The sequence below is a fragment of the Heterocephalus glaber genome, unplaced genomic scaffold (assembly GCF_053883595.1).
Source record: "Heterocephalus glaber isolate CG9 unplaced genomic scaffold, H.glaber_assembly_v1.0 deba00001504, whole genome shotgun sequence".
In the NCBI taxonomy this organism is placed as follows: Eukaryota; Metazoa; Chordata; class Mammalia; order Rodentia; family Bathyergidae; genus Heterocephalus; species Heterocephalus glaber.
In genome coordinates, this window is record NW_028258324.1 from 59,510,700 (window position 1) to 59,532,400 (window position 21,701).

General features: G+C 44.8%; 1 protein-coding gene across 1 annotated transcript in view; it reads right to left on the minus strand.

Annotated features, from left to right (window-relative positions):
- Muc4 (mucin 4, cell surface associated) overlaps window positions 1-21,701 on the minus strand; it is a 48,377-nt gene that overhangs the window by 17,040 nt on the left and 9,636 nt on the right. The window contains 6 exon segments of the mRNA XM_004834676.3: window positions 684-814; window positions 1,914-2,069; window positions 2,919-3,083; window positions 3,840-3,973; window positions 5,241-5,375; window positions 5,667-7,984. Coding sequence (XP_004834733.2) covers window positions 684-814; window positions 1,914-2,069; window positions 2,919-3,083; window positions 3,840-3,973; window positions 5,241-5,375; window positions 5,667-7,767 — 2,822 coding nt within the window. The 5' untranslated portion in view covers window positions 7,768-7,984.

Below are 21,701 nucleotides of genomic sequence, written 5' to 3' on the forward strand. Positions count from 1 at the left end.
GACAGCACACTGGCGGCTCAGAGCTGGCCCCAGCAGCCAGTCATGGATTCACCTGCTAATTCCAGCGTGGGGACCACAGGCAAGTTACCTAGCCTCTTTGACTCTTAGTTTTCTCATCTGAGTAAGAGGGATTTCAGTAGCATCTACCTCAGCATGGTGAGGATGTGGCACAGTGACATCCCTAAGTCCCTCAGAACACACCCTAATGTAAGAGAAAAGCCTTTGTAACCATTACCCGTAACAAATGACATGTGGCCTTCATGACGAGGCAGATTCCAGGCTCAGATATCTGGGTTCAGTCCCCACTTTGCCATTTCCTAACTCTAGGAACATTACTTACCTATTTGTATCTCATAAAGAGTATCTGCCTCATAGTTGGTTGTGATAATCAGTGAAATAATGTACATGAATTTCTTGGTGTAATAAATGTTGGCTGTCATTCTTATGGTATTTGGGGAGCCAACAAAATCAACAGAAACGCAGAAGTCGGAATTACTACAACACCCAGAGACTAGGGGTGGTGGCGGCAGGATGAATGCGGGATCTTGGCATTGGAAACAGAAAACGAGAGGCTCCATGCGGGGCGGGGGGGGGGGGTCACCCCTTGTCCCAGGATGGGAGTGAGCTCAGCAAACTGCACCTCCCTGTCAGCTGCTCAGAGTCCCCCACTGTGCCCATCCTACCTGGAGAAGCCCATGAGGACCGGGTTGCCCTGGTGTTGGGTCACATCCCACTGCATCCCACCGCTCTGGTACAGAAACAGGGCATAGGATCTGCTGCCATCCGTGGACAGGATGGCTTGGTAGGTATTGGTCTGAGGGCTGGAGGGAGACAAACATGGGGATGCCTGAGAGACCTGGGGTCTCCTCCCTGGTGTCCACCTGCCTAGCTCACAGCACCAGCATCAGACACGCCACTTGTTCCAGGTCCACCCCGAGCAAAGACATGGGCTGGAAATGCTGGCAAGTCTGCAGTGGGTTAGGGCAGCACCTGCTTGGGGTGTTGAAGCACCTACCATGTTGGATTTGCCTTCTTTGTGGCTATTTCCAGGGAGAGGAAAGAAGGGGCTCTGGGTTGCAATCCAATTAGAAGAGGGTTTGGAAGAGAAAGCTATGGAACTGAGCCATCACACAAGACACCAGGGCTGAGAGAGGTGTTGTCAGCTCCCTCGGGATATTTAAGGACATGGTCCTGGTGTCCCCTCCACTGGGATGGTGTGAGGGACCTGCAGGAGTAAGTTGGGGTTGCTCCCAAGGCATAACCCTTGTCCAAAGTGGGTAAGAGGGGTGAGCACAGACTCCAAAGATTGTGCCGTGACACTGTGTTTAGGAGCCAGAGTGTGGGGTCAGGAAAACCTCAGTGCCAGGCTGACCCGGCTACAGATTGGACATGGTGTCATTGTGTCCCCTGCAAGGTTTACTTGTCTAGAGGTGTGGCTCTCATGTGGTGGTGCTGAGAGTAGTGCACCTTTGAGAGGCAGGGCCTGGGGTATCCTTAGATCATTGGAACATCAGGAATTCTCGTGTGACCTCATACAGCCAATGGCGGTCCTTGCCAACCCCGCACCATGGTGTTTAGTCTTTCAGCCTCCAGAACTGTGGGCAAGTAAACCTCTCTTTCCTACAAGTAGCTGGTTTTAGGTATTTTGTTATGGTAACGAAAAGCTGACTAATATAAGCCAGTAGACAGACACTGCACCGCAAAGGCCATTTCCTGTTCCTGGTTGTGGTCAAGTAAGTAGTGGGCTGAGGCCGGCCTGGGCCACTGTACATGCTCAGTAAAATGGGTCTCTGTGGGGACTGCTGTAACTAGTGACTTTCCTGGAGTCAGTGAGGATTCTAGCAGAGTAGCCACCTCTAGCTACACATCTGCCCTTTAGGACATTGCGATGGTGCTGTCCATGGTACACTCACCCCAGAGGTCCTCTGAGCAGGGTAGGGAGAGACATTGACCCATGTGACCTTTAGGGTCCACCTGGCTTTGTAGCCCCACGAATTTGTGAAGTTTTTAATCCAAGTCTCCACCTGCTGGACTAACCAGTTGGGTTCATTGTAGAGTGTCTCATGTTCCTAGAAAAGGAAGGAGGATAAGAGCAAAGAAACAAGGAGGGTCTTCCTCAACTCTGAGAGTCCCCCACTTTCTGCTTGGGAACCTGCTCATTTTAGTGCCCTCATGCCACCACCCTTCCATGCCCTAGGCCTCTTCTGGCTTTAAGGTCCATTCAAACCCAGGCTGCGGGAGAACCCAGGATGTATGGAATGGAGCGGGGTCCCCAGCCTGCAAATCCAAGTCCTGTGAACTTGAACTCACGAATCTCATAGCTCTGACTGACTCAGATGGCATTTCCAGTGTGACTACTGTTACTTTCCTATGTCACCTGGTGGCTCCTTGAGGACAGGTATGTGTCCCTCCATCTTCAGAGCCTTTGCAGTGCCTTGCTTGTGGATGTGGCACATACATGTCTGCTGCCGTGGCCTTCCTTACCTCCATCCACCGGCTGGGATTATAGACCAGTCCAGGAGCACAGCACAGACCCTGCTTGACTCTGCGGGGCTGACCCTCTACAGCTTTATTTTATTTTTACTTTTTGGTGCCAGGGATTGAACTTGGGACCTTGCACTTTCAAGGCAGATGACAGAACCACTAAGCTAAATCCCTGGCCTTCTACAGCCTTATTTTAAAACCAAACACTGAATTTCCAACCCTCATCCCTGCCACCTCAGGTCTTCACATGGTCAAGGTAGGGCTTTCCCAAGTCTATTTAACATTGCTACTTGGCTTCCTCCCAGTCGCCATTTTCAGCCCCAGTCCCTGCCCACAGAACTCAGGCTGGGACAGCAGGAATACTCTGGGTCGCTTCATACAGCTCTTTGTCTCTCCTGGCAGGCTGCTGGACACCTGGGCTTTGAAAGACCCACCTGATAAAAGATTTCTCCCTTCTGGCTGGAGAAATCAGCGTCATCCCAGAATGGAGCCACGGTGGCGACAGGGTCTCGTCCTGTGAAGCCTCCTGGGGGTGGGTTAGGGTAGGGGAAGATCTGGTAGTCCGACTCCGGGAAAAAGATCTGGCCATTATCTGTGAACGGAGCACCAGGGTTTTTGGTTAGTATTCAGGGAGAGAGGAGGTGAGATGTTCCAGGCTTGGCCCCACTCCTCAGAAGTGACAACTCCAAGGGACTCTCTGACAAGGTCAGAGATGTCAGCCATGCCTGGAAGATCATCCCATTGATGTCTTTTCTTCTGGGAGAGCTCTTCCCACAGTGACCTCACACATACTCTTCCTCCTGAAGACATTCCTCACTTCTGAAGGCTGTGTCCTTCCCCAGTGGTAGGGCTCCGTCTGTGGCCCAGCCTTTCACAGAGGGGAGAAGCCCCTCAGCCTCATCTTGAAGCTTGTGACCCAACCAATAGAGCTAAATTGGGTCTAACTGTGGTGTCACCCTCTCACTGTGTCCTGCTAAGTCACTTCCCCGAGGGAAATAGGTACCATAGTGTTCCAAGTCTATTCTGGGACTCATGGGCCAGAGAACTGGGAAGTAATCCTAGAAAAACAAGTCGTATTTCCCAGGTATAGCTTCTTACTCCTAAAAAAGGCCCTGTGAAAACATCAGTGAGCTCATCTCTTTTTACTCAGGTAAGGACATTTTTGTCCACTTAGAAAGAGAATCTTTGCCTTGCTCCCTCTTTTCCTCAGCTGCAGCCCTGACAGTAAAGAGGGTGCCTAACAAAGATGGCAGCCATTCTCCCTTCCTCATGGCTGTCTCCAAGCTGGACAGAGAAGCAGGGCCCTGGGAGCACAGCTTTGGATCCTGCCACCTGGGCTGCAGTTGGAGACTCACATAGAAGGAATCCCACAGAGAGGAGCCGAGGGGGAAGCCAATCTTGATCCTGAAGAGCTGTGAGGTAAAGTCCACAGCAATCCTGACAAAGTGCCGGTCTCCGTGGCTTACCCCATACGGGAAGAGGGGGACTCCTGGGCCAGGAAGGAGAAGAGTATGAAGTCTACATGGGCCTTGACCTTCTTTCACGCTCAAAGGGAGCCCCACAGGGCTTCCGCCACACTGTTCCTCATGCTTGTCCTCTGTTCTTCAAGGGGTTCCAGGAGACCCTAACTGGGAGGCCCCACCTCTCTGCCTTTCCACAGGAATTTATCCCATCTCCTCAGCTTCTCCCTCAATTGGTCCTCTTGCCATTCCCTGGTCTGGAGAAAGAAGTCCTGCTGTCCAAATACTGCGTTTGTGTTAGTAGCCATCTTCTTTGTAAGGATTAAAAGACAAAACTCCGATACTGTGAAGAGTTGTATTTTAAAGATCTTTTCATGGAATGGAACTTGTTTCTTAAGATGGTATTTCTCCAGATAATTTTTCCCCAGAATTTGTCCTAGGACCCCCTTAGAGGTGCTTGAGCTCCAGTATGAGAAACATCCTAAATTTCTCAAGTGGGCTTTTCTCCCTATCCATAGCCACAGACCCATTGGCGCCCTCATCTGGTCTTACTTGGAATACCGCAGCAGTCCCTGCACAGCTCACTTGGAGCTTCTTCAGTAATGTCCCTGCAAATTGGTCCACACCAGCCACCATAGTGCTCTTCATACAGTGCAAATCTATGTCCCCGCTAGCTCCCCTTCCAAGATTCTTGCACACACCAGCCTTCTTTTCACTACTCTTCACCTTACCTCAAGCAACCCCAAATTCTTTGGGGGTCTCCTTTCCATGTAACCCTAGAACTCGTTTTTCACTTGCATGCCTTGTTCCAGTTGCTCAGACCCTCCTCCTTCCTTGAGGGGGCTCCCTCTCCCTCAGCTCCTCTTCACTCTTCCTGGGAAGCCTCCTGGTCACCTTGAACCTGTTCCCACATCCTTCAGGGGCTTTCCACTGTGTGTACCTAGTGCCCTGGCCTTGCACCCACAGGACCGCTTGATCCATCCCTTGATGAATCATTTCCCTACCTCCGGCTCCCACCCCACTGCCATGCACAGAGCCCCCTTCAGAGCCCCACTCTGGTGCTGCCTCGTGTCCCCTAAGGCTCTTCTGATCTGGACAATCAGGCTGGGATTGTTACACTCCTCAGGAGGGAACATGGGGAGCAGCTGGATTTGCAGTGGCCAGGTGGGGCAGTGGAGGTAACCAGACAACTGTTCCCTGCAACTACATGCAAGGAACCTCACTGGCAGCCACAACCATACCCTCCACATCTTCGGGGGGGGCGGGAGGGAGCCCCACCTAGAGGGCGACACTCACCTGGCTCTGGCTTGACAGGACCCGAGGAGGGTGAGGAGTGGGAGCCCCTGGGTGTGCTGGGAGTGGAGGTCAGAAGGGTTTGGGAGGTTGTGGGGAGTGGAGATGTCACTGTCCTCAGGGAGGTCATGGTCACTTCTGGACACACAGGGAGAGAAGACAGGAATGGCTCAACCAGCCAGGGAACAGTGGCCAGAGCTGGAAGCAGCTTGCAGCCTTTCTGTTTGACAATGGGTTGCACCCAAGCCACTCCCACGTTAGCTTGTTTCTGCTGGCTCCAAGGGGATGGGGGTGTTGTCACTCCCACACTCAACTCACCTTAACCTCTGTGAACCTGACCTGGGCCCTGGCCTGCAAGGCTACTTCATGAAGTTATCAAGCACTTCTCTCAGGTGACTGGAGGTCAGGGCCACTATATGAAATGGAGGCACTGGGTTCCCCACCTACCTGAGGAGCCTGAGGATGGAGTGGATGGGAAGGAAGGGCTGGTTACAGACAGGGGAGTGGCATGACCTGGGAGGTGGGTGGTGGTACTCCAGGTGGAACTTCCTGCAGGAGCAAGGGGTGCTTGAGAAAATGAAGAATTACTGACTGAAGTGTAGAAATTTGGTGTGGTCTGATCTGTGCCTATCTTAGCAGAGGTAGTAGAGCCAGAGGAAGAGAAGTCTGTGGATGGCTGTAGAACAGGATGCTTAGATGGTGAAGAAGTTTCCAGAGTGGTCTTGCTCAAAGAGTAGTTTGTAGGGGAAAATGATAAAGTCAATGTAGAGCCACTTGGGCCACCATGACTGCTTGAAGGACCCGTATATGTTGGACTTGTCCTGGGGTTGGTGGTAGATGTTGTCGTCTGAACAGATTTAGGAGGCTCATGGGAGGGTGTGCTTGAGATGCCCACTGAGGAAGTGGAGAACTGCGTGGTGTTTGGCAAGGTCTTGTTGTCAGAATCTTCCGAGGGAGAGACCCAGGCAGTCTGGTTCTCATGGACAACTGAGATTGGGCTTGATGTCAGAACTTCGCCACTTGTGGACCAAACTGAGGAAGGAGAATGAGAGGCAACATTGTGCTGTGTAGTGGGGCGCTCCACAAGTGGTCCATCAGTTCTCAGTGATGACAAAGTTGGCAATGTTGTCTGGGTCCCATGGCTGTCACTGATGGGAGTTGAGATAAAGGTTGTCATGGAGCCTGAAGGTGGCAGGGTGTGGGCACCAGTTAGTGGAGACGTGTGCCCACTTGGAGTGGAAGTAGGAGGTGAAAGTGTGGCTGATGAGATGGTGTTAGTCACCAGGGACAAGAAACTGGTGGTTTCAGACCCTCTGGTGGTTGCTGTGCTTTGGGTCTGCACCATCTTGAAAGTGGCTGATGTTTCCTGAGAAGAGGTGATGAGAGAATTTGGGGTTGACAGGTCAGTGGGTCTCCCTGTACTTGAGACGTCAGACATGGTGGGAGAAAAGGTGCTGGGGACAGAAACTCTTCTCCCTAGGGTACTGTCACTGGTAGTGATGGCAGCAGACAATTCAGTTGTTGATTGAGTTGTGTGGATGTCAGTGAAGGGAGTAGAGGAAAAGCTAGGGGTGGGGGTGGACATGTCTGGGAGAGCACTTCCAGGACTGTTTGTGCCCTTTGTTGGGGCTGAGGAAGTGGTAGTTGTGCCTGCTGATTTGATGGTGTGTGCTTCCACAGAGGTCTCTATACGCTGAGTCTGCTGGTTTGGAGGAAATGAGGCTGTGTCCTGAGCAGAAGTGCTGGAAGACACTGCTGTTGATAGTCCTGCTGGTGTAGCTGTTATTGAGATCTCTGAGGTGATGGGCATAAGACTTCCTGCTACCTGTAGGGATGTGTTTCCCGGAGCAGAGTCTGTGGAGGCTGTCCTGGTGACCACCACTGATGGCACTGAAGGTATACTGCTGACACTAGGAGATGAGTTGGTGGCTTCCAGTGGAGGGGGTATGTCTGGAAAAACTGTCTCTGTCAGAGCATTTCCACTTGGGGAAGATGAGAGAGTTGACGTGGTTACTCCTATGAGGCTGCTGGTTTGAGATTCCCTGGTGGTCTCCAGGCTTGGAGTGAAGTGGTCCTGAGGCAACACAGATGTGTCCTGAGTAGAGGTGCTGGATTGTGGGAGTGTTGATAGCTCGTTTGGCATAGCTGTCATTGAGTCCCCTGAGGTGACTGAAGTGAGATTTCCAGTCACAGATAGGGATGTGTCCCCTCTATTTCCTGGGCCAGAGTCTGTGGAGGCCGTCCTGGTGACCACCATTGATGTTCTTGGGGGTGTGTTGCTGACACTGGAAGAAGATGAGGTGCTGGCTTCTGATGGAGAGGACACCTCCTGAGAGGCTGCCTCCATCTGGGTGTTTCCCCCTGGGGAGGCTGGAGGAGCTGACATGCTCACTCCTGTGAGGCTGCTGGTTTGAGATTCCCTGGTGGTCTTCACAGCCCTAGCCTGGTCATCCTGAGGAAATGTAGATGTGTCCCAAGGCAAGGTGCTGAATGGTTGTGCTGTTGGCAGTCCGTTTGGTGCAGGTGGCATTGAGACTCCTGAGGTGACTGGAGTGAGACTTCCGGTTACAGGTGGGGACACATCCCCTGTGCTTCCTGGAGTGGAGCCTGTGGACTTATCTCAGTGAGGACCTCTGATGTCACTGGGGGTGCACTGCTGACACTGGAGAGTGATGCTGTGTTTCTTCCCCCTGCAGGGTCACTTTGGGTTGTTGGAGAATGTGATGTTGTCGCTGTTGTGCTATTTCCTTTAAACAGAAGATACCGGGCTTTATGAGATCAGAGAGCTTAGCTCAGAGGAATCCAAGGTTTGATGACACGAGTGCTCTGCACATACAGCACTCCACGTCAGTGGCCTGGAGGGAGAATGACTGGCTTTAGGTATTAAGTGCAGCTCAGAATCTGCAACAGGGGCCATACCTACTGATGAACAAGAACACAGCAGACAGCTGTGCCTGCGTTCTGCTTCCAAGTACACTACATTAGAACGGTGAGCAGGGAATGACAGTGTGATCCCTGCTTCCTCGTGTGAAGCCTGAATACCAAGATCTGCATCCTTCCATCCCATAACACTGTTACCTTAAATGTACACACAGATCATCTGATCAAACACTTCAAATCACCCGTGTCCCATACACTTATATTTCAAACACTACCAAGGAGATGGGTAGTTTTCTCTTTCTTGGCCCGCTTTTCTTCTCCTATATCATCCTTAGTCCTATCAGCTTTTCTTCTCATCTTTTCAATCTATCTCCCAAAGTCTCTTCCCCAGGAAGAACTCCACGATCCTCTTTCCTCTCTCATCTCTCTAGGACCCATCTGAGAAGACCAGGGACCTGGCCAGCAGGACTTTGTTTGGAAAGTAGAGACAGCAAAACACCACACACGTGGACCATCATGTGCCGCACAGGGACGTTGCCGTCAACAGTGGGCTCGTGAGACCACATCGCCTGGTGAGGGTGTGGAGATCTTCATTTGCGCGCATACTCTGTGATATTTGCATGATGATTTTACTGCCTCACAAAGCATTTCTCAGATTCTGTCCCTGCCTTGCCTGTGTATGAACACCCTCCTGGCCTGAACACGGCACCTCGGCACTTGCTAAACAGCTCCCTTTGTTCTGTCAAAAGTAGTTGAGCGAGGACCCAGTGACATGGGAGAACTTCGGAGGACTCAACTGAAAGCGAAACTGTTTCTTCCTGGGGACACTGGGGGGTCATTTTGGGAGTGGGGTCTCCTGCTTTATCATCAGTTGCATAGTCCAGTGATGGTAAACCTTTTAGAGCTTTTGATGATAACAAACAGCCCGTTCTGGCACAACTGCCATAGGTTTGCCACCACTGGCGTAATCACTCGTTTTGTTTTGTTTTCCCTGGGCACTATCATTGCCACAGTGTCTGCCACCAGTCGGTTCCTGCTACCTACAATCCAGAGCCTCCTTCCTCTGTCACTGAGGCCAGCCTGGGCTATATAACACTATCTTGTCTAAAAACACAACAGAAAGATGTTAAAGGAAGCCAATTTTTTTTTATTCTTCAGTTTGAGTGCTTGGGAAGACCGAGCTTTTGGACCACATTGTGAAGAGCTATTGAAAAGATAAGACCACAGCTCTGAAGAAAGAAATAGAGCTAAGTAATGGAGGAAATGCCTCCCCTTGATACTAAGGTACCAGTCTACAGCGATCATCTAGAAAGTATTGAGATTTTGTAAGTGTTTATTACCTGAGTGGGCTGAATTATAATGCAGGTGTGTGTGGCCACATGGAAGAGACTGTGGTCTTCCATTTAGAGGAAGAACATAAGAAGGGCTGGTTACAAAATAAAATCCCTGAAGTAAGTGGAAAATGACAGAAATTCTCACAGGATGCAGAGGAAAAGGCAAAAGAAATTAAAATGAGAAAAGGAGAGATGTAGAGGGCCTGTCCAGGAGATATAATCTACATGTAACAGGAATACCTGAAACAGAGGACAAAGCAAATGAAGCTGAAACAATAATCACAGAACTAATTGAAGAAAAGTTTCTAGAATTGAAGAATGAAGTAGGCCTGCAAATGAAGAAGGCTCACAGGGTACCTTTAAAGTTTTATGAGAAGAAAGCAAAATATTTATTTTTTATATTTATATTTATTTATATTCTTGTGACTTTTTTAAATTTCAAAAAATTGGGCCAGGGATTTAGCTCAGTGGTTCCTGTGCCTGCTGCGAAAGTGCAAGGTCCTGAGTTCAATCCCCGGTACCAAAAATAAATAAATAAATTTCAAAAAATTTTGAAAGTATCCAGACAGAGAAAACTACCCCCCCCCCCCGCCTCCACAGAATACAAAGAGTAAGACTTTTCTGATTCCCGCTTGTGCTCCTTGCAAGGATAAAGGCAAAATTAAATTGTAACCATGACTGGACCATTGTAAACTCCATGGTGGGGCTGTCAGGTGACAGTGCCTTTGCCACAAGCTGTGTAAATTCTTTCAACTTGAATTGCAGGTGGTCCCCATCCTAGGGGCTATGGTCCAGCATCCCAGTGGATACCATAGCCTCTCATAATAGTGAGGGCTCCATACGCTAGGTTTTCCTATACAGACACACATCCTATGATAAAACTTAATTTGTATATTAGGCACATCAGAGATTAACAATAACTAATACTAAAATAGAAGATTGTAACAATATACTGAACATAAATTATTTAAAACTACGAGTTGTTCATTTTGGGGATGAAACATTACAGTTTCTGGACTGTCATTAACCACAGGAGACTGTAAAGGATTATTTTTAAGTAAATTAAATTTCTACTCACTTTTTTTTTCCTTTTACTTTTTTTTTCATTTTTAACTTTTGTCCCAATCTGGCAGAAACTTAAGAAGAAAAGGCACACACTCTAGTCCTGGCCTCATCCTAACAATATTAATTTAATGTTGAAAGTTTTAAATTTTAATTTTAAAAAATTTATTTCCAAGGCAGAATTGTTTAAATGCCAATTTATTTTTTCAAAATATCTGACATCACCCACACTAGCTGTGTACCAGCCTCCTGAGCTTTGGTCTCTGAGTCTTCTAAATAAAAAAGAAACCAAGTGGCGCATATCTCCAATGATTAATGTCATTATATCGTACACCTAAAATGTACCAATAAAAGGATAAGCAAAAAAAAAAAAAGAAACCAAGAAATCTTGAGTCTTTTTTTCCTTACAAATTTATTCTAACTTATTTGGCTTTCATTAGTTCCCTAGCTACTCTCAAACACCAGTGTTTTTTGTTTTGTTTTGGTTTTCTTTTTGTTTTTGTGATACTGAGGATTGAACAGGGTGAGGAGCTTTGTATTGAGCTACAGCCCCAGTCCTTTTTGTTTTTTATTTTTATTTTGAGACAGGGTCTGGCTAAGTTGCCTGGCCTGGGCTTGAACTCTAGATCCTCCTGCTTTAGCCTCCCACAGTGCTGAGAATCCAGGCACGCCCCACCACGTTCGCAAGGAGAGAAACTCCCAGGGAGATTCGGGCTCCAACAAGTTCCTAGGGTTGACCACAATCTCACCGCTTTCTCTTAGCTGGGAGTCACTTGAACTTTCAAGTGAGTAAAAGTGTATATGAATCAGCTGTGATTTATTAAAGAGGAAATGACTCCTGGGTAAGCTTGTGGACTTAATCAGCAGTGACTACCCGCTAGGGACATAATGTCTAAACCCATGTGGACAAAGGCTTGGACTGACCTGACTCCAAGGTCTGTGAAGCCCTTCAACTCTGATTCAGCCTGAAGAGGGAACTTCCTTTATTCAGAATCCATTTATTTCTAGGACTCTGATCCCTGTGCCTGCATGATGCTTGATAAAATTGCCAAACTTGGTAGCTCCAAATAAAGTTGAGATTGAAGAAACCTTCCCCATGGAATTATTGTTGCCCTTATTTCATGTCCTAAGAACATAATGAAGAGGGTTGGTCTATCATCAGCCTGTGAGTCTACAGGCAGAAGCTACTTCCAAGCTGAGCTGAACTTTCTGAATGTGGACAATCTCAGCAGTAACATCATTTTAGAGCCTGCATCATCTCTGTTAAAATTAATATTGGCAGCAAAAGTTTGATAATAGTATAACCCATTTTTAATTTGTTTTGTTTATAAATTGGCATAGCTCTGTTTCAACAGTGTGACAGAAGAGCTAAGCCTTTAACCACAAAACCTCCAAGGCCAGACAATGTGTAAGAGCTCTTTTCCCATGTAGAGCTGAACTCAGAGAAAGGAAACACAGAGGAGAGAAGTTAGAAACAAAGAGGATGAGTCAACGCTCTCATAGATTTGCTGTTTCTGAGCTCTGTAGCATTGGGTTTTAAGAACTGGAAGGGAACGAAACCAAGATCTTACATCAGAACACTGAACTGAGTTTCCCTTGTGTAAAACTGGAAGCTGTAGTGGGAAAACAGAGTGGAAAAATCAAGAAGAAGGGTGGAAAGGGAAGCAGAATGAAGGAGAGAAAAATGATAGAACAGAACATGACATGGGAGAGGGCCAGGGATTTTGCTCGGTGGTCCCGCCGCCTGCCTCACAAGCACAAGGTCCCAAGTTTGATCCCTGGTACCAAAACAAAAAGCATCTTCAGAACATGACATGGGAACAATGAAAAGTAGAATAAATGATGTCAGAGGTTTGTTTCTGCAAAGATAAAATGGACAACTTCCTGGCAAGTTTAACAGAGAGAGAGAGAGCCCAAGGAAGGAAGGAAGAAAGGAAAGAGATGGGAGGGAAGAAGGAAGAAAGGGAAATGGAAGGAGGAGGAATAAGAAAAGGAAAGGAAAGAAGGGATATAGGATTAAGAATGAAAGAAGAGGGGCTGGGGATTTAGCTCAGTGGCACCATACCTGCCTGGCAGGCACAAGGTCCTGAGTTTGATCCCTGGTACAAAAAAAAAAGGGTTAAAGAAGGTTATAATTTAGACTAATTGGACAATTTCCTTTAAAATATAATAGATTGTTGGGTGCGGTGGCACACACCTATACTCCCAGCACTCGGGAGGCTGAGGTAGGAGGATTGCCTCGAGTTCAAGGCCAACCTGGGTTACATAGTGAGTTCAAGCCCAGCCTGAACTACACAGCAAGACCCTGTCTCAAAAATTATATATAATATGTATATATATATGATTAAATATGGATTGGGACAGGCATGGTGGTGCATGCCTGTAATCCCAGCACTGTGGAAGCTGAAGCAGGAGGACTGCCATGAGTTCAAGGCCAGCTTTGACAACATAGTGAATTCAAGGCCAGCCTGAACCCTGAACTACATAGACAGACTTTGTCTCAAAAAAAAAAAAAAAAAAAAGAATTGAGAAAAGTGGAAAATCTGGATATAAACTATTTTAAATTTTCAGCACTTTAAAAAAGAATCTGGGGGTCTGGGTGTGTTAGCACACACCTGTAATCTCAGCACTTGGGAGGCTGAGGTAGGATGATTGTCATGAGTTCGAGGACAACTTGGGCTACATAGTGAGCCCAAGGGCAGCCCAAACCCTGAACTACATAGAGAGACCCTGTCTCAAAAAAACCCTAACAAAATAAAAAGAATCCAGGGGGCAGGAGGTGTAGTTTGCACCAGCACCAAATTTAAAAAATAAAAATGAAAGAGAGACAGAGACAGAACAGAGAGAGAAAGAATGTCTACCCACCCACCAAAACATAGGGCAGGATAATTTTATGGGTAATTCTCATCAGATGATCAGGGAATAAGTGATTTCAATTATTTTTTGGAGACAGGGTCTTGCTATATAGTTCAGGCTGGCCTTGAATTCACGGTGATCCTCCTGCCTCATCCCCCAAGTACTGGGATTACAGGTGTGAACCACTAGTCTAGCTACATGATTGCAAATTTATAAACTCTTCCAAGGTTTGAAAAAGAGAGACACCCTACAATCAATTTTATATGGTTGATATAATTTTAATACTCAAACCAAAGACAGTATAAGAAAGGAAAACTACAGATTAATAAATCTCAGTAATAAGGTAGATGGAACTATTTTAAACAAAATACTAAGCTAGGTGTGGTGGCACACACATGTAATCCCAGCATTCTGGGAGGCTGAAGCAGGACCCCAAATTCAAGCCCAGCCTTGGCAAGTTAGTGACTTATAGAGACTCTGTCTCCCCACCAAAATGTAAAAAGCGATGTGGCTCAGTGCAAAGGCCTTGGGTTCAATCCCCAGTATTGAAAAAGAAAAATCAGCAAGATAAAGCCAAAGTGATGGTTAAGCTTAACTGTCAACTTGATTCTCTTGGGAGCCATCTAGGTGTGTGCATGGGTCATGGGAGTGCAGCCTTGAGGACTATATCTGGCCTCTCGCCCCTTGCTGGCACTGCTCCTCTGCTCTGCTTTCTGGCTGCCATCAGGTGAGCAGCTTTGCTTTGCCACAGCCATTTCCTCAGCTATTTCTGCCTTGAAACTATGAACTCAGCCCTCTGAAACCATGAGCCAAACAAACCTCTCCTCCTTTAAACTGTGAGTGTCAGTTTGGGGTTTTTTGGTTTTTTTGGTGCCAGGGATGAAACTCGGGACCTTGTGCCTTCGAGGCAGGTGGTGGAACCACTGAGCTAAATCCCCAGTCCTGAGTGTCAGTTTTTTTTTATCAACAACAAAAAAACAGTGTGTATGTGCATATATATGCATATTCATGTGTGCATATACACGTGTGTGTGTGTGTGTGTGTGCATGTGTGTGTGTGTGTGTAGTGCTGGGGATATAATCCAGGGCCTTGCACATACTAGGCAAGTAATCTACCACTATGCTACAGTGCCCAGCCCCCAGTTTTGGATTTGGGGGTGGGGTTTAAACAGGGTTTTGCTATATAGTTCAGGCTGGCCTTGAACTCACTATGTAGCCCAGGCTAGTCCAGAACACACAGCAATCCTCCTGCCTCAGCCTCCCAAGTGCTAGGATTATAGGGATGCACCACCACACCCAGCAGTATTGGATTTTTTTTAAGTACATTTGATCAAGTTGAGTTGAAACCAGATATGTAAGATGAATATAAAACTTGATTAATATAAATCATCATATAAAAAAGGTGGAGAGCAAACATGATCACCCAGAGATAGAGGAAAAATATTTAATAAAAGTCAAGACTAATTCTTGTTAAAAGTTCTAGCAAACAAAAAAAGAGAAGTTAACTCACTCACTAACAATATCAATAAACTGGGGATTAACCTCAGTGGTTCCGCCACCTGCCTTGCAAGTGCAAGGTCCCAAGTTCGATCCCCAGTACCAAAAAAACCCCCACAACAATATCAATGAAAAGCCCATGATATTGGGGCTGGGGATTTAGCTCAGTGGTTTCACCACCTGCTGTGCAAGAGCAAGGACCCTAGTTCGATCCCTGGTACCAAAAAAAACAAAGACCATGATAAATATAATATCTAAAGATAAAAGATGAGGAATATTTCCCTTAAAATAAAGAAAAAGAGCCAGGTATGGTGGCACATGTCTGTAAGCCCAGCACTCAGGAGGCTGAGGCAGGAGGATTGCCTTGAGTTTGAGGCCAGCCTGGGGTACATAGTGAGTTCAAAGCCAGCCTGAACTACATAGCAAGACCTTGTCTAAAAAAAAATCAAGAAAAAGCCCAAGATGCCAGCACTCATTGCTTCTATTCAACATGAAGTTGGAGGTCCTAGCCAGTGCAATAAGACAAGAAAAATAAACAAGAAATGTGACGGTATAAAAAATTTCATTTTTGTATGAGAAGAGGAACAAGGGAGGGGAAAGGGGGAAAGGAAAGAAAGGTCAAAAGAAAAAGAGAAAATAGAAGGAAAAAATGGAAACAAAACTTTTGTACATAAGGAGGGGAACAGGGGTTAAGGACGGGAATGGGAAAAAAGCAGGAAGATATATCATGTACAGGTACAAATTCCCTATGATGAATGTTATCATTATGTATATCTAAAATGTACCAATAAATACTTTTCCCCCCCAAAATTTCATTTTCATATGAAAAGGAAGAATCAAACTTATGATTATTTGCAGATAATATAATAATTTACACAAACAAGAAACCATCTCAGGACTGGGGTATGGCTCAGTGGAAAAACTTTGTTTACCAAAAAAAAAAAAGAATCCTATATATCAGTGAAAGAAAAATATTTTTTAAAATATGTTTATGACAGCAGGAAAAATATAAAGCACTTAAAACCTAATCTAACAGAAGACATCCTTCAGGTTTATATACAAATTTATACAACTTCAACTAAAACATATTAAAGAAGACATACTCACTGTGTAGAAAGACCCAAAAATTCATAATCGCACAACCTAACAACTACACTGTTATGCTTCCTTCCAGGACATCTTTGCTTTGAATCACACATCCAGTTTAAGGCACTCAATGTATATAATTTTAACTTTACTGATATCATGGGCATTTCCTCATGTTACACTGTTTGTAAATGGCCCAGGAGAGTCCAATCTTGCAGGTGTTGGGTGATAGGTCTGTCCCTTCCCCTTTGGACGACCTGGAAGAGCTGGCTCCTGGTGATAGGGTGAGCTCAACCCCAAAGCAAGAACTGGGGTCCTGTACAAAACTTCCCTCACTGAACACAGGAGGCCTCTTCCTAACAGAGCCATTCCCCAAGCCAGAAGCCCCAGGTTAAGTCTCCAGGTCCCTGTGGACAGGAGGACAATACAGGGACAGGACCTTGAACCACAGCCTGCAGTGAGTCACCTCCTCATCCAGAAGGAAAACTCAAGATCCTAAGTGTTCTGCTCATGTTGACTTGTAAATTTTTTCTTGTGCTTGCTTCAGCAGCACATGTACTTGTAAGTTTTTTCTTTTCTTTCTTTTTTTTTTTTTTTTGGTACCAGGGATCAAACTCAGGCCCTTGTGCTTGCAAGGCAGGTGGCAGAACCACTGAGCTAAATCCCCAGCCCTGTAAATTTTTTTTTCTTTGTAAATTTTTTCTTAATAAGCCTTGCCTGATGCTTATCCTATGCATTGTGGGGATGATCTAAGACTGTGGTGAATGGTTAATTTAAAGATGTATTATAAACCAGGCATGGTGGCGCACACCTGTGATCCCAGAACTTGGGAGGCTGAGGCAGGAGGATTGCTCCTAGTTCCAGGCCAGCTTGGGCTACCCAGTGAGTTCAAGGCTAGGCTGGACTACATATTGAGACCCTGTCTCAGAAAGAAAAAGTATTACAATAAAAGATTAATTGCTATGGATTCCCCTCAACATACTCCAAACACTCCCCCTCGCCTTGAACACACTTATCCCATTGTTCTTCGCAATGTGTCTTTTACTGTAACAAGTTTTTTTTTTTTTGGTACTGGGGATCGAACTCAGGATCTTACACTTTCGATGCAGGTGGCAGAATCATTGAGCTAAATCCCCAGCCCAACCATTAAATATTTTAAATGATGTTGCTTCAGTATCTGACCCAAAATGAATATAGATAAATTTAACACCAAGGGTTGGGCGGAGGAAATCAGCTAACATTCCATCACAGGTGAAAATTATAATTAACTTAATCCCAGACATTTGCGCTGCTTCCAGGGTGTTGTGATGATAAACAAATCTTGGATGACTCTCTCTGCATAATCGGTTTCATTTTCATTATTTCAGCTCATTTCCTTAATATAATTTCTGTGAGTGGAATATCTGGTCCATGCTGTTATACAAATTTTTTTGTCATTCATGCATTCTGTCAAATTTCTGACAGAAAGGTCAGGCCAAGTTCCAGTGGAACAGGCAGCGTGTGAGTCCTACTTCCCCAGATCTCTTATAAAAGCTCTTTGCTTCACAGTATGGATTTTAACTCTCACCAAACGGGTCACCTGGCAGCCTTTCCCTTACACATTTATTTAAATAATTTGCTAATCATGATTGACTGATTAGAGTCTCCTATGATGGGAAGGCGAGGGACATACTTCTTGTTGGCTGCATAGTTTTATTGTCCTGGGAGTGGTGCAGTGACTGTCTCTAAAGCTATTGGGTTGTGAGAAGGAAGGGATTTGTCAATTACAAGTACAATAAAGCTGTAGTTTGTTGTATTTGTCTTTCACCACTAATTAAACAGTAAATCTTAAACCACTCCTTTGGCAGATTATTTGCCATTTAGAAAAACAGTTCTCAGATAATTCAATCTACTAACCTTGACTAGATCAGTCTTAGGTGGTGAACCATGGGAGGGGACAGAGTTCTTTTTTTTTTGGTATCGGGAATTAAACTCAGGACCTTGCACTTGCGAGGCAAGTACGGCTGAGCTAAAGCCACAGTTCCAGTTCTTTTTGGTAAGAAAGTCCTCAAAATAGCATGACACAGAATCCCAGGGCTTGTAAGAATTCATCCTTGGTCTGACCTTGAGCGTCTGAGTTCCTAGTTATAGGCTGTTGCCCAGGAATCTGTATTTCAGTAGGTGCCCAGGGTAACTCTAATACAGGAGACCTATAGACCACATCTAAAAACAGACTACCCTTAAAATACATTTTAAAAAGTATCTGCTTCAAAAAATGTCCTTGGCAAGAACTTCTGGGAAGATGGCAGCCTGGTGAACAGCAGAGAAACACCCTCTCTGAGATTTGGTGTCCAGATGCTGGAATATAGCAACATGAGGAAGAGAAGAAGGAGGGAAGTGGGTCCCCGGCATCCAGCAAGGATCTGAAGTGAGAATTGAAGCTCATGGGGAGAGTGAAGAGAGAGAGGCCTCAAAGCAAAAGAAGGAGGTGGCAAGTGGCACTTTCTTTCTGAACCCTGACTCACTGTGTGGAAGGGGTGGCTCGAACCTGCAGACACACAGTGACTACTGGCGATCCCAGAGGTCTCCACAGAGAAATGCAGCAGTGGAACAGAGTGGTGAACACAGCTGACTGCAGTAGACGGCAGTGGCTGGTGAATTATTCGGGTTCAGATAGGAACCAAGTTCAATTTGGTAGGAGGTAAAGGAGCTGAGTTCAAGCTGGTAGGAGGCACATGGACTGTGCAGGCTGAACAAACTGAGTTCCAGCCTCAAAGCCAGAAACCAGCCTGAGCTTCAGAACTAAAGGTGCAGCCTTGCTGGGATTATCCACTAAACTGCCATAAATCTACAGCTGGCTTTCTGGGATTAATCAACATGGATCTGGTCTCTGTCTGCCCACTCTGTCTACCAGTGATAGAGATATGCCTTGAAGTGGATATTTTTTTTCTTTTCTTGTTGTTTTGTTTTCTATTTTCTTGATTGTTTGTTCTTGTTTTTAGAGTGTGAACATCATCTCTAGTGTTTTGTAGTCATTGTTTTGTTCTGTTCTTGTTTTTATTTCTTCCTTTTCTCTTTCCCTCCTTCTTTTTCACCATTTTCCCAAAGTTTGTGTAATCTTCCTTTGTGTTCCAGCCTTGCTTCTAATCTCTTCCTCTTATTCTATTTCTCTATTTTTCCCCAACCCCTTGTAAATTTTCTCCCCTGAGGGTAAAATCACCATATTGAGGGCATATTTACTGTATACAATTTTCTGATTTGTTTTAGATTTTGTTATATAATCACAAATCTTGTTCCTTCAGTTAAAGGTGGCAAGTTAGTACTTACTTACCACAGTTTATCATTTTCTAGGCTGTATTTGATGCTATTGTTATTGCTGATTGTACTACTTTAGCCAAGGTGACATAATGGTTCTAATCACTTGTTCTTCCTGGTAAGCCAAGACTGAGATTGCCTAAGGGTTATACACAATACTATAGGCCAGTGCCAAGGAACCAGGGCCTAGGACAAATAGCAGCAACTTCTCATCCCCAATAAACAAGAGGTAGGATCTTGCAACAGACTCAAAATCCAAAAGCCAGCTACACATGGAAGATATCTCTGAGAAGTAGTCATTTCCTAAGGGTTCTAAATACTACCAATAAAGCTACCTGCCATATCTGCCAAAGCTATCTGCCTACAATAAAGCCCATCAGAATCACAGCAGACTTCTCAATTCAAATCCTCAAGTCAAGGAGAGCTTGAGTGAAGTATTTCAAGACCCAAAAGAAAACAATCTCCAGCCCAGATTAATGTACTCCACAAAACTATCTTTCAAAATTGATGGAGAAAAAAGATATTTCCATGACAAAGAACATCTGAAGAAATTCATGACCACCAAACAAGCACTCCAAAGTGTTCTGAAGGATATTTTAGAAAGAAAGAGATAATAAGGACTACAACTCCATGAACCCCAACAGAATGAATCCACCAGGCAAGGCAAGTAATTAAACAGAGGGGAAAAAAGGGAACCAACAACAGGAGAACAACATGACAAAGATAAATCAATATGTATCAGTTATAACCGTCAATGTAAATGGTCTCAATTCACCAATCAAAAGAAACAAACTGGCAGAATGGATCAAGAAGCAAGATCCAACAATATGCTGCATACAAGAAACACATTTGATTCAAAAAGAAATTCATAGACTGAAAGTCAAAGGATGGAAAACAGTACTCCATGTGACAGGAACCCAGAAAAAAGCAGGGGTAACTATTTTATTTGCAGACAAAGTGGATTTCAAGCCATGAATGATTAAGAGATAAAGAAGGTCACTTCATCCTTATAAAGGGACCAATCCAAGAGGAAGAGAAAACAATCATAAATATACATGCACCAAAAACCAGTACACCCAGTTATGTAAAACAAATATTAATAGACTTGAAAAATCAAATAAGCACTAATACAATTGTAATGGGGGACCTTAATACCCTACTGTCACAAATAGACAAATGAACTAGACAAAAAAAATCAACAAAGAAATATCAGAACTGAAACAAACTTTTGAACAAATGGACTTAGTAGATATCTACCATTTGTTTCATTCCACAACATCAGAATGCACATTCTTCTCGGCTGCACATGGAATGTTTCCCAAAATAGACCACATACTAGCTGATAGAACATGCTTAAGTAAATGAAGAGGAATTGAAATTATCCCATGCATATTATCTGACCACAGTGCAATGACATCAGAAATCAATTGCCAAAGAAACTGCAAAAACTTCATAAACACATGGAAATTAAATAAAACCCTCTTGAACAACCAGTGGGTCACAGATAAAATTAAGAAGAAATTAATTTCTACAATTAAATGATAATACCACTACAATGTACTGGAACTTATAGGAAACAAAGCAGTCCTATGAGTGAAATTTGTGGTGGTGAATTCCCATATCAGAAAAACAGAGTGAGCTCAAATAAACAACCTAATGTTGAACCTAAACCTTCTAGAAAAAGAAGAGCAAGTCAAGCCCAATCATATGAGGGAGGGAATTATAAAGATCAGAGCAGAAGTTAATGCAATGGAGACTAAGAAAACAATACAAAGAATCAGTGAATTGAAGAGTTGGTTCTTTGAAAGATTAAATAAAATTAACAAAGCCTTATCTAATCTTATCAAAAAAGGAAAGAAAAGACTCAAATCCATGCAATTAAGAATGAAAAGGGTAAAATCACAACAGACCCTGCAAAAATCCAGAAGATCAATACCTACTTTGAGAACCTGTATTCTTTTGGAGGGGGGGTACCGGGGATTGAACTCAGGTCTTTGCACTTGTGCAGCAGGTGGCGAAACCACTGAGCTAAATCCCTGGCCCCCAAGAAACTGTATTCTAATATGATGGAAAACACAGAAGAAATAAACAGATTCCTAGGTATATATGAATTACCAAAGCTGAATCAAGAAGATATAAAAATTCTAAATAAACCAACATCAGTCAATGAAATTGAAGATGTAATTAAAAACCTACCAACAAAGAAAAGCCCAGCCCCTGACAGAGTTACTGCTGAATTCTACAATTCTAGAAAGGACCGTCTACAATTCTAGAGAGGATCTTGTGCTGCTACTTCTCAAACTCTTTAATGAAATTGAAAGGGAAACAATATGCCCAAATTCTTTCCTGGATGTAAGCATTACCCTGATACCAAAACCAGAGAAGGGTCCAACCAAAAAAGAGAACAAGCCAATCTTCCTAAGGAATATACACACAAAAATCCTCAATAAGATACT